Source organism: Brassica napus, chromosome C3, assembly GCF_020379485.1.
Source record: "Brassica napus cultivar Da-Ae chromosome C3, Da-Ae, whole genome shotgun sequence".
Classification (NCBI taxonomy): domain Eukaryota; kingdom Viridiplantae; phylum Streptophyta; class Magnoliopsida; order Brassicales; family Brassicaceae; genus Brassica; species Brassica napus.
In genome coordinates, this window is record NC_063446.1 from 47,156,434 (window position 1) to 47,169,917 (window position 13,484).

The 13,484-nt window shown below is 38.5% G+C and overlaps 1 protein-coding gene and 1 long non-coding RNA gene across 3 annotated transcripts; one reads left to right on the forward strand and one right to left on the reverse strand.

The window, feature by feature from the left end:
- Nucleotides 1–6,058: 6,058 nt before the first annotated feature.
- Nucleotides 6,059–8,421, forward strand: LOC106364248. Its single transcript, XR_001273150.3, has 3 exons — nucleotides 6,059–7,882; nucleotides 8,042–8,149; nucleotides 8,217–8,421. It is a non-coding gene; the product is annotated as an uncharacterized LOC106364248 (long non-coding RNA).
- Nucleotides 8,422–8,439: 18 nt separating this feature from the next.
- On the reverse strand, nucleotides 8,440–10,239 carry LOC106366349. Of its 2 annotated transcripts, none has more exons than XM_013805946.3 (3): nucleotides 10,121–10,239; nucleotides 8,838–10,013; nucleotides 8,440–8,758 (listed from the first exon to the last, which is right to left on the reverse strand). In XM_013805946.3, exons 2-3 carry the CDS (start codon nucleotides 9,994–9,996, stop codon nucleotides 8,574–8,576), a joined length of 1,344 nt encoding a protein of 447 aa, XP_013661400.1. In that variant the 5' UTR covers nucleotides 9,997–10,013; nucleotides 10,121–10,239; the 3' UTR covers nucleotides 8,440–8,573. The 2 variants fall into 2 exon arrangements, with proteins under 2 accessions (XP_013661400.1, XP_048607189.1); XM_048751232.1 differs by having other exon boundaries at nucleotides 8,838–9,988; nucleotides 10,070–10,187.
- Between the last annotated feature and the right edge of the window lie 3,245 nt (nucleotides 10,240–13,484).

The window sequence follows — 13,484 nt, forward strand, 5'->3', positions numbered from 1 at the left end:
CATTTAAGATTTGTCTATCCATTATTAAATAAAATAATAATAATATTAATTGGAAGTGACGTACTATTATTAGCAACCAATATTTTAAATATAGAAAGATTATTTATCTGTACTTTGATATTTCTTTGAAAAATGATTTATTCACCGACCAATAAAAGTCTGCGACCTCATATTCAATGTTTGAAAAAAAAAAGGAAAAAAATAATAAAACTTTGCCAAGTCATATTATATTTTTAAAACTAAAAAAAAAAATAGTACAAATATTTTTTTAACATTGTTAACACCGTCAGCAAAACACTAAACCTAAATCCTATACATTAAACCCTAAACACTAAACCTTAAATTCTTGGGTAAATCATAAACTTTTGGGTAAACCCTAAATTTTTGAGTAAACTCTAAACCTTTGGGTAAACACTAAATCATTGGATAAATCCTAAACCCTAGGACTTAGGGCTAAGGTTTAGAGTTTTGCTGACGGCGTTTAGGATTTAGTGTTTAGTATTTATAATTTAGGGTTTAGGGTTTATCCAAAGGATTAGGATTTAATGCTTAGAATTTAGAGTTTTGTGTTTTGCTGACATCGTTAATAATATTAAATAAACTCATTTTTTTTTGCTGCTAGTACTATTTTATTTATTTATTTTTACTTTTTACTTAAAAAATATAATATAACTTGGCAAATTCATGTTATTTTACGTTTAAAAAAAATGATATAACAGGCTATTATTGGCCGGTGAACCTATGCCCTCGGGGTAAACTAAAAAAAAAACTCTTTTTACAATGTGTAGATGTTGTTTTTGTAAATTTGTTCTAATATAATTTTGATAACATTATAATAAATAAGTCTATATCTTATTTGGTGTTGGACTTCTGTAAATTGAAACACAATTTTGGAGAAACTGTTTGCTAATTAAATACAACGCATAATAGTGTGTGAACCAAAATTTCTTTTGAAAAAATAAATTTAAATATATGGAAGGAAAAAACATTAGAAGCTGCAATTAGACATGAACATCCTTTTTTAAAATTTTTGGAGAAACAAATGTATGTTATGATTTATGGGAGAATTTTAATTTTTGCTTTTACCCTAAATTTGATATCACTATTAAAATTTATCTTTAAGAGATAATTATTTTCATAAATACTTTAAATTTCTGAAAAACTAAAACTGACATTATAAAATCATTTTAAAATGTTTAAAAATCATTTATAAAATATTTATAAAGAATTCAACCCCAATCTATAAATAATCTACTAATACTAAAAGGAGTATTTCCTTTATATTTATAGGCTTACTATTTATTTAAAAAAAAAAACTAACTGAGATACTAAGGCAACATAAAACAAAAATAGGAAAAACATAGGAATAATTCATGAAAACTCTATTCTTTCTCTTTTAGGCTATGTCAAGTCCAAACGACGGAGAAAAACGACATGTGTGACGGCCACATTGCTGGAAACTAACTCCTATGTTGTTCCTGGGAGCTAGACAACGGACATTGGTTTTTGTTGATATACTTATGGCAGAAAAGATACAGCCGAGACCTTAGGACATGGTAGGAAGGTCAGATCCATTTACTTATCTCATCATCACTTTTTTTCTTCTGACCAGACTTCTTCTTTCTACTGAGATATGAACTGCCTTCTATGTTGAAGGTTTTTACTTTGATAGCACTCGCTTCCTTGTTTCCATATAACTGAAGAGAAACAATGTTCTAAACTTTGCACATTAGCTCAAGCTGTTCAAGACCAATTCCAGGATCACCGGCTGGAGCTGCATAAGATTTTGGTTTTTGAACACCTGAGGACACCAGCTAAGGTATATAAAGACTTTTTACTCTACATAAATAACCAGAAAATGCAGAGACACGCATACAATTAGCGTGAATTACTTTGCTTGCACGTTCACACCCCATATCTGTGAAACGATTAGTAGCCTAGGAAAGAAAATAAAAGAGCATTCGTTAATCAGTAAGAAGATCTATGTCACATAAATAGCTTGATTCAACATTCAACAGCCGCAAAGTAAACTTACCAAAAGAGCACGTGTGACTTATTTCTTACCCTTGCTGTTTTATTTAAGTCGTGGGTGTAATGGAATCTCCGTGAGGCATTGGCACCAGTGCAGATTTCTGCGTTAATGTAATGGAATGTACCAAATAGTAGAGAGGCGCGACTGTTGCATTGACATTTAAATCACTCTGAAAAAAATAGATGTACACTAGAATAGCAAATTCCACTTGAGCTTCTGGTATGGTTGGCATTGGCAAAAAGAAAATGTTAAGTTTTGGAAACAAAACTTAGTCTCATTTGTATTGTTTTTTTGGCTTCAAAGCTTAAATCCAGAATGATTATGAATCTTAAAGACAGAGAAAAATAATGGAGCTTGTTGGATTTAGCTTTACTGTTATTTTGTGTTTGGTGAGGAATCATACCGTTGATGGCCCAGTTACATTGGTCCCTAGACATCTCTTCTATTCCATTGTTTGACCTGTCCAAACATTTTTGAGTTTATTTTGTGTCAGAAACATTGCAAAATAAAGAGGTCGCATGACAATTAAAAAAAGAAACAGTCTTAAGTTTTGCTTACTTTCAGTTCAGTTCAAGTAAAGCTTTTTCGGTTAACACGATCTGATTCTCTGCATCACCAGGTCTTCTTCCAACCTTCACCTGTGGGATTTTCTGTACATATGATTTTAGACAATTAGGTCAGAAATACACTCTAAAGTTTATATGTGTAGGCCACAACATTCTTACGTTTCTTCTTCTAGCAAATTAAAAAATGTTTACCTCAAAGACTTCTCTGAATAGCTGCTTTGAGACATTTGATCACTCCTGTCTTACTGCCTAAGATTTGACTGGAGATACATCGGTATATTTTATGCTTTATTCCTGGCGCAAGCCCGAGAAGTTAGATGATGGTAGAAGAGACAATACCTTGATCAAATCAAGAGATATTTTCGTTCTTTCATATTTGGGCAAAACTGTCATGTCCCCGATCCTGGATAGGATCGTCCGGACGGACTGCGGTGCGAGGAAACGCACCAGTCAGGTCATATGACCTAAAGACAAATATATCATGGCCTGAAGGTAAGGTTAAGGGCATCAGGAAGCTAAGGCATAGCTAATCCAAGAAGGAGACAAGCTCAAAGGAGCTGGACAAGCGAGCTGGTAGCTGGACAAGATCCAGGTGAAGCTCGATGAAGTGAGTGATCAGAATGGATCATGGGAAAACTAATTCTAGGTCTGGAAATTGACCAAGGGACTTATAAGGATTGAAGAAGATAAAGGAAGCAAGCTGGACACAGTGTATAACAGCTGGGCGATGCAGTAAGCAAGCTCGACCAGCTAGGTGAAGTGTAATGCAGCTCGGTGTAGCTCACTGAAGTATAGGTCAGCTCCCTGAACTGGATGGTCTAGCTCACTCAGCTGGGTCAGCTGGGGATCAGCTCAACTCAGCTGGACTGAGTGTTCAGGTCTCGGGCAGTTGGGCCGGGTCTGGACAGTGGCCGGGCCATGTGGGTGACCCGTGTGTGCCGATGGGCTAGTGGGCTCTTGGGATTGAGCCAGGGGCATGGGCAATCCGTGTGGGATAGTTTTGGACATGTCCAGGAGTGGTTTGGCAGTTCCAGGGCGTGTGGTAACTGCCATAGGCGAAAGGGTGCAATATGTACCATTGATTAAATCAATGGCCAGAAATGATACCGAAGGGATGCAATGGTTAAGAAGTAACCACCCCTTCTCCTATATAAGGAAGGCAAGTCCGTGCCTTTGCAGGCACGCCAGGGCTTCCTTCTACACCCTGAAACACAAATAATCCAGAGAAAAATACAGAGAGTTGGTCAGATTTCCAATCCAAGACCCATGGTGGTGTGAAGGCCATAAAGAGACAGTTTTGGGGCATATCAAGGGGGAAGTTGAGAACGACCCTCTGAACGGTTTTGATCATTGTTAACAACACCCAAAGCCTTATCTGGAGCCTGTGAACACACGCAAATGGTGAGGAAAGGAGGGAGTTGGCCGGAATCCATTCCCAAGGGCCAATGCAGCCTTAAAAGGGAGATTGGTGTGGAAAGCAGTTTCATGGGAAACAAAGAGGGAAGTGATGCACGACCTTTGGATGGTGATTGATCATGGATGATCATGTCTAAGGCTTCCTATGTGTCTTGGGAACACACGCAATTGGTTAGGAGAGAAGGGGGAAGGCTTGACTCCACTCTCAAAGGCATGAACAGCCTTGAAGATGGATGCAGTATAGAAACTGGTTTCATGGAAGTTCCATGGAAAGAGTGATGGGCACAAACCATGGTTAGATCTTATCAATACTGGAAGTATGTGATAAGGGTTTGATGAAGGCGTGCTAGGAGGAGCATGGACGCCCTGATGAGGTAACAGGTGGGGACTGCAGACCATTGGACATAGTCTGGTACACTATGGGCTGATCTTGTCCTGCAGTTACACCTTACTCTGTTTTATGATTATTAATCATGTTATTTCTTCTTCTTATGATTGAGATTGATGATTAGACATAGTAGCACTGAACCATGGTTTGGCCGGTTCAGAAGAACCCTCCATGGCCTTAATTTGGCAGCTAAGTCCGGATCTCCTACTTCATGATGGATTTATGGCGATCTGACTTTGGAATCCTCTTAGTGGTAAATTATCATGAATTATCATGGTATTTGGGGATTTTTATCTGATTGATTTCGAGATGGTCAAGGTGGCCGGTGGGGCTGTTCTAGGTCGAGATCCATAGGATCGAGATCGGTTCTTGGAATTCTGACTTGACCATTCTCTTAGTTAAGATTTATCATGAATTATCATGAATCCTAATGAGTTTTTAGGGATTGATTTAGAGATGGTCCCTTGGGCCGGTTTGGCTGATCTTGGCCGAGATCTATGGGATGGAGGCCGGTTCTGGGAAATCTGATTGGACCATTCTCTTAGTTATGATTTATCATGAATTTTAATTGATTTTTGGAGCAGGTTTGCTTGCAGTCGAAATTGCACCTGAGGGCATATTGGGGTCAGATCCTTGTGTTAGGATATCTGATCATATGTTTGTGTGCTGGAACATATTGTCACTTATGATATTGATCATAAGGAATTGCTGGTTATCAACCTTGGTGTTGGTAAGGCAGGCCGTGTGTGATCTGATCATGGGCAAGGATGGACGACCTGATCCTTGGAGGTTGGATCAAGGTGTCTGATCTGATTGATCAAAGGATGCACCGGTGGTAAGAGCAATACTAATCAGGTTCAGTGGGACATGGTTCCATGACTGATTAGGAAGTATGAAGACTCATCAGTTCTGAGTCATGTGGGGTGGTTGGTTGATTGACTTAGGATCTGATGGGCATTGTTAGTCTTTGTGAGGACTTGATCTGGTTAGTCCATGAGAGGACTTGGTATTATATTCTACAAAGCGTACGGGTATTGGATGATGCATGGGCTAAGAAGGGCCAGATGCATATCAGTTACTATTGAAGACTTCCCAAAGGTTACTTAGTCTGTGGGGAGGGTTGGCTGAATGACTAAGTACCCAAGGGAAGAGTTTATGCAGGTATAAGGGAGTTGGACGAGTGGACGGGGAGCTGGGCAAAGCTACCTCGCAGCTCGATCAGTTGGAACGGAGCAGCAAACCTCAAGTGAAGTGGTTCAGCTCAACTAGCTGGGTGAGCTAGCTAAGACAGCTAAGTCAGCTGGGACAATGAGCTAACAAGCTCTGGGAATGTGGCAAATGTATGATCAGTCAATGTTGCATAGATCTAGATAGAATGGCTTAGGGGAACGGAACCTCTGATTGTATGACTTGGTCTAGGTTCAGGATCGACCTTTGAGCTAGCTGGCAGTTGTGTTTACTGACCAGTAGCTGAGGTGATCTGACCAGACAAGTGTTAGATTGGATTTAGACCAATGGTTAAGTAGATACTATTCCGCTGCGTATGTGTTGTATTGATCTAAGCTAGGAAAGACTATGGTAGTCTTGAGCTAAGATCTGAGTTAGCCCTCGCCTATGGGCGATGTTTTAAATAAAGGGCAAAAATTTTTAGAGGTTCGGTCCGGGTAGGGACTGAGCGACGTGAGGCATCGACCGCGGCCTAGTAGGCCGGGATCGGGTCTTACAAAAACCCTTCAAGATCTTATTGACCTCTGAAACAGTAACGGTTTCATCATCTTCTTCCTATTTGTCGTCCTCATACCGACACAGTTCGTTCAAGCTAGGGAAGAAGAACCGGCCCAATTTCATACGACGCCATAGACGCCAGCATCCCAGCACCCTTCGGATTCTTTTCCCCGACTAATTCCTCTAGTCTGTTGATTAGTCTTGTTAAACATGATTTCAACTATCTCTTGTCAAGAAAAATATGACTGAAGAGAAAGTTAAGAAGACAATGAAGAGATCGGCAGATTTGATCGCCATCAGAGAAGAGAAAGTTAAGGGGACAGAGAAGAGATTGCCTGATTTTGCGAGGATCAGAGTATCAAAGAAAGGATTTATATTAGGTAAAAATCAGGGATTCGGAACGGTTGCATGGGTCAGATTGGAGCCGTAAAGAAGGGGGTTTAATGAGAAAGATTGGTGGAGACCGACGTTACAGAAGAGAATCGGAAATGGTGATAAATGTCTGCGTTTCTACGATGGGTACGAAGCAGGTGAAGTTGATGAGTCGCTTAGGGTTGATAATGTGTACAGATTAGCCCACACGAAAGCCCGGTAACTTAGAAACTTGACTTGATGCTTAATGAAGATGACGTGAAAAAACGGAGCCTCCCTATTAGTTGATTTTTTAAACCAACGTGGACACTCTCTATGCGCAGCTTATTTTCCTTTTATTATAGTTTAGATCGGTCGCCGCCGCCTCAACCGATTTCTGGAACATTAAGTCAAACTACAGTACTTTTTTTTTCATTTTACCACATATTACAATCATGATAAAATAAAGGAAATAATAGCTTCATGAGTTGGTCTAGCGATTACAGGTTTGATTTGTTTTGGTGTTGTCCACAGTACTTCAGACTCATTTAACGCTCTTGTAGTCTTAGTTTTTAAAGAGGCTAATATACACTAATCATTATGTTAACTCTTCTAATATAGTGTGGTCGGTCACCAAAATCTTTCAATATAAGTAAAAGTTAACTCTTCTAGGTTGCTCACATGCAAAATTTAGTTTCACTGAGGTGGATTTCATTCAAAACAGGTCCACTAAAAAATACGGAATCCCACAAAGCTGCTAGGCCTACCTCGAAAAAGGCATACCTAACAACTGTACAAATTACACATGTGACATGACATTGTTGATCAAACGCCTGAAGGAGAAGCACCCGCATACCTGACCTCCAAAGAGAAACTTAGAGAGTGAAGATTCACTTCACTAGGTTAAATTTATCGTAAGGTTTGAGCTCGCTTTCAACAATTTATGACCTCATATTATCATTGAAGTCTGATCTTAGATCTTCGGAGTCGTTTCCCAAACCCTCTTCATTTTCATTAGAATTTGCATTGTATTTGTAACCCTAACCACTTTTGTAACCGTTCTAGAGTCACAATTTCAATATATTGAAATAATCTGGTCCATATGTCCCTATATCCTGAAGATTAACCGCATTCTAGGAGAAACCTAAAACTTTTCATTTACTAGTCGCATAATCCGTTTCCCAGTGCACAACCCCAGAAAGATCAACTCTAAACGGCTTGGTCTGTTTAACTTGTACCGAGAGGTGGTTTGATTTTGATCAACCCAGACAGCATTATGGTGAGCTAATGAGAGTTTTTTTTCTGGTTGTAACACGTGGAGGATTCCACGTAAGGAATGGGATCAACTGGAAAGGACAAGTTTTCTCAAAGATGGCGGAACCACACTCAAAAAAAAGAATGGAAGTATGGTTTGATTTCTAGTTGAAAGTCTTTGTTTTAAAAGAGGTTTTATATATGGCAGGGAGTGGGCAATACACTGAAAAGACACTATGAGACCTATCTAGTGGAGTATGAGTATGCTCATGATGATGTAGATAGTGAATGTTCCTTACTATGTCGCAGGTACATTAAGAATGTCGTTGAAGCAGTAGCACGGCAGGGGACTGGGTGAACTGTGGAGAAAGGGCTCAGTTCAGATGTGACAGAAGGCCTGGCCTTGGCGCCTTCAAGGTAAAGCAAACAAACAAGCCACTCAATGACCTGTGTGTGTACTGATTAATAATTATTATCATGACAGGATTATGCGAAAGCGGATGGATTCGAATGTGTACCCAAACGGTAGCGTCTCTAATTACAGGAACAAATCGCAGAAGACCTCTAATGGCTTGCTTGTCTCTTAGCTTCACGTTTCTTCTTTCATTGTACCTTTTCTTTTTCTCTTTCTTTTTAAAATGATTGATTCCTCCTCCTCTTACGATTTTTTTTGCAGTGCACGTTTCATTCTAATTATATATGTTGAATGAAAGACGGTAAACAATCCATAATTAAATTAACCAATTGCTAAAAGTTTCATAAGTTCTAGAAAGAAACAATTGCTTTGTACATGTACAATTAAAAGATTTATCACACGAGTAGTTTATAATGCGAATGGAGATTACTGACGTAGACCTGCGTAGAGGTCTTTGAGCGCAGTGTACAATGGTTGAGCCGCTCTGGGTTGATCCACCATCCCAAGTAGAATGTCTGATGTGCTTAGGTATGGATCGCCATAGAACTTAACATTCGTGTCCCTTCTCGTCGTCACCACATTGCCTTCAAGGGATAGTCCCACAAATGCCCCTGTTAGAGATTACAAGACAAAATCATTCAAATTATCCTGTAATATATCGAAAACAATATTAAAGATAATGGAATAAACCTTTGCAACGGCTGTAAGTATAGCAGAGGCCAGAGCCTCTATCACCAGCGCGGAGGTCAGCCTCCAAGACTCTCCCTATAGGTCCTGCAGCTGCACTGCATCCTGCGCCTAGAGAGAAGTGCATTCTGCTGCAGAAGGTCTTCACAGCTTTCAAGTCATGCAGCACTATTATGAAGTCCATCAACTCACCTCCAACCTGAGCACCCCATCCTAGACCTAGTGAGAGTAGGGCAGATGGAGCAGACCATGACCCGTCTGATCTCCGAGAGATAACCAGACCAGTCCCGAGATTGTACGAGAGAAAAGCCCCAGCTTTAGCGACAGTGAGGATGGCCAAACCCTGAGCTCGACTAAGAAGGGCATGAGGGATGGATTTCTCAGGGTCAGATCTAGCTACCTGGGAGTAACCTCTCAAGGTATTAGAAGCCTTGTAGATCTCATCTTCCATGGATAGACCAATGGGGAGATTCAACCAGCCTCTTGTACAGGTCCAATCAACAACATCATGCTTTGCAACCTGAACAGCATTACTAATAGAGTTAATGAGGACACCTTGCAAAGGATCAAGCCTCTCGTAGCAGGAATCACAGACTCTCTGGGGATTCCTTTCACGGAACCTAGTGGGCATCAAGCACCTTCCTCTGGAGCAGTTCCTACAGAATATCCCTCCGCAGAAGCGACAGTGATGCCTGCCGCAAGTGATAGCGGTGAAGGGAGAAGAGCAGTGCATGCAGGTAGTAGTGGAACTGTCGGGGAGCCAGTGAGGAGGTTCAGCTTCGAGCAGGTCCTTGTAAACACTGTAGTTGGGTTCAAGAAGAGGCGGGGCGCTTGGTATGTAAACGGAGGAGCCAAGGAAGGAGACGTTCTGGTTGGAAGAAGAAGAAGAAGGGGGTTTCTGGTCGTCGAGGCCCTTGTTACTCCCGGTGACGATTGCTATCAACCCAGTCAACACGTTCTTCAAGTTAACATCTACTTTTCCTTGTTTGGGTTCAGCTGAATCGAATCCTTCATCTACGTAATCTTCTTCTGAGTCGTCGATGATGGGATAATTAGCCTCTATTTTTGTTGGAATTGACTCGAGAGACGACGAATCTCCATATCCATCATCATCATCATCATCTTCATACTTGAATTTCATCTTCCCATTAAGACTAGCCATATGCACAAATCCAAATTCTGTATAAAAGAAATCATAAACACACAAACAAAAGCTCAAGAACCCTACTAGCTACCTTTGATTTCAATTCAACCACCAAAATCAACGGATCAATAGAGGAATAAACCTGTGCTTTGATCTCGATACACGTAACTCACGTAACCCTATCGATTCTCCGATTCAACAAGATAACCACGCTTCTGAGGACTATTTAATACTAATAAATATTATATATTCCGGTAATCAAGTCTTCTAGGATATTCTTATATTTGTGGGCCCACGAGGCTTTACGTGTCCCTCTTTCTTTCTTTTTTCCATGTTTTTCATCATCAAAGTTATTGATTAAAATCCAGAGTTTTTTTTTTTTTTTTGGTCAATTTGAAATCCAGAGTTAATTAGCTTAAAATACATAAAACGTAACAAATTTACTACCAACCTAAAACAATAAAAGTAGACAAGTAGCTTTAGTCTATGTTCGAAATTATGATAGTTGTGAATTGGATGGTTGAGTTGGACATATCGAATTAACAAAAGGTCGAAAATTAATTGGAGAGAGATTTCTTTTAGAGGGTTTTATCTATATTTCGATCTATATATACAATGTTTGTAAAACTTATTTGCAAAAGTTAAACTGTAGCGGTAGGAGTGCCTTTTCTAAAGGCGTAGGCGTGCTTTTTTGTTTATTTTTGAGAAATTTGGATCTTTATTGTCTTTTTAGTATTAAATCAAATTTTGTCAGTTTTTGAATTTTCATTCTCTTGTAAACAAAAATTTATACCAATATATTTACAATGCAAAAAATTAAAAATTATATGTAAAACATGAAATAGTCAAACACGTGCATATGTAAAAAATATTTTTAGATTCAAAAAATATTTGAAATAATAAGTTCAAAAATGGGCTAAATGTGTTTGTATATCAAATCTACTATCTACGCCGACTTAGATTATGCGATCTACTGAAGACGCAATGATCTAACCAAAGTGGAATACGCAATACACCGAAAACATTTTGATCTACTAAAGCAGAATAACAAATCTAAGTTTCTTTCTATGTTATTTATAATCTCTATTCTCTATCTACCATTTCATATCTTTTCTAACTTGGTAGAATGTAAGTTCTACAAGATTTGTAAACAAAATACGAAAATCTAAGAGAAAACGGTTATAAAATATTCTCTAAATCTATTAAATATTTTTTCTTTTCTTTTTTAAATATTGTTTCCTAAATTTGAGTCTTCTTCGTTGGGGGGGGGGGGGGGGGGGGGGGGGGGGCTTCTCTTTTATAGTTCCACCAAACTTTTGTCAATCTAACATAAGAATATGCACATCTATGTTACTTCTAGTTTTTGGAAATCGTCCGAAAGAAGTGGATGTAGATTTCTTGCTGATGAAGAAAAATGAAGTGTATTACTACTTTAGACACAAGTAAAACCTTTGACAACCTAAAGACGTATATGGTTTGTGAGGACTTTGGAATCAATGTAAACATGGTCAATATCGAGCTGAGTTACTTACCCTCTGATTTGATTATTGGCATCGTGCCACATGTTTTCATCACAAATGATCAACAACTAAAAATTATATATATATATATATATATATGTGAAGAACAAAGCTTTGACGCGGTTATGTGTGTGTATTTGATCTAAGGTCGAGATAAGCAATATTAAGGTCGATTTTAACTTGAATGAAAAAGCTATTGAGTCGCCTAACAGAGAGGAAGAGCCTATGTCGTATGAAGCTTCAGATGATATTTATAGTGAAACCGAGCTTGAAGAAGAAGATGTTAAGCTGGATGAAAGTGATGATGATAACAAGCGTGACAAAGATACGATAAACGAAAAGTCTATCCGCTTTTCTCTGGTTGATGTTGTGAATAAGGGTCAACATTTTACTTGCAAAAGAGCTTTGAAGACAACAATGGAAATATGTGCAATGAAAAATAACTTCGACCACAAGCTTGGCAAATCGGATAAAAAAGTTTGGTACGTTCGTTGCGCAGATGATGATTGCAGCTGGCGTGTTTGTGCATAGGGATTAACAGGTTCTTTATATTTTATTATCAAAAAGTATTCACCTGATCATTTATGTGCTCCATCAACAAGAAACAATTATGTTCGGACATCTTCATCAAAAACAATTGGTACTCTCATTATGCATACGTATAAAAGTGTCAAGGAAGGGCCGAAACCTAATGATATCATCCAATTTATGCGAAATGATCATGGAGTTGAGATATCCTACTCTTTAGCATGGGAGGCACGTGAGTATGCAGTAAATGTTGTGAGAGGCATTCTAGAGAAAAGTTACGAAAACAGAAGAGGAAAGAGGAAAAGAAGACCAATGTGAAGCTAATCGTCCTTTATCAGCGAGAAGAAGCTACTCCGAGCTTTAACAACTTCAATTGTAATCGGCGGAGATTACAAAGTGATTTTAATCGGTGGTTCTAAAAGAAGAAAGGCAAAAGGAGGACGACAAAGAGATGTTACGACCAGTTAAAGCTCTCCGACGATCTTAGACGGACCAGAGAAAAAGGGTGTCGACGGCGAAAACGAAATCGCCTCTTCGATTGAGAAAGAAAGTCGGAGACGATGATAGGGTTCTACTTTTTTTTTTTTAAACTTCTTATTTCATTAAAGAAAAATGTTAATTTTATTAACTGTATTTTAAAGAATTGAACAAAACTAGATTTTCATTATTGTTTATACTATAGGGATTTTGGTTTTAATTCGGTGGGGACAAAAGTATAGTTTTTTTTGTTTTTTTTTGCCAAATTTCTCTTTATTTGTTGTGTTTACTAATAAATATATATGGAGTTTCGGCTTTATCTTTTTCATCTCTGTATATATATATATCATATTTATCATCATTTCTTTACAATTTTTATTAACTATTACCCAAATTAAGTATAGTACGATTCAAAGAAAAACGATTTGAACACAACTGTATCTGAATATTAAACTTTACGCACCACGTTTAATAATTAAGCGTACAACTCGGACAAAACTCGCTTCACCACATTTCGCAGCCCATTTGGTCGTTTTCACCACGCCCATGCTCCGATCGATGTATACGTAGCCGTATACGCAGCAGATAATGCGGTGACGCGCCCGGGTTTAGAACATTTGCTGTAGCTAAAAGAGACATAAAATGACAAATGCGCCTTGACAATCAACTTTATGTAGTAAATAATAGGTAAATTGATAGCTTTAAGTTGAGAGAGAAAGAGAGCATGTAAAGAGGTGAAAATTATGGATATCTTCTTCCCTGTTTTTTCCGACAAGATTTGCCGTTCAGCAGAGATAAACTGGGCATTTGATGTTAAACGATTAACAAATCGATTTTCCTAAAAAAATCAAAATTTTGATTTGTAAATGATTAAAAACGAATAATCCATTTGAGATGTACATATGGAAGCCTTTAACCTAATTGCCGACTATGAACTACCTATATAAGGGAGACCCAAATCCTAGAACAAGGGATGGACCA

Coding starts and splice junctions, on each gene's coding strand:
- LOC106366349 (XM_013805946.3), bottom strand. CDS start 9,996: ATGGCTAGTCTTAATGGGAAGATGAAATTCAAGTATGAAGATGATGAT. Junction 8,759..8,837: donor TACTTACAGCCGTTGCAAAG/GTTTATTCCATT, acceptor AATCTCTAACAG/GGGCATTTGTGGGACTATCC.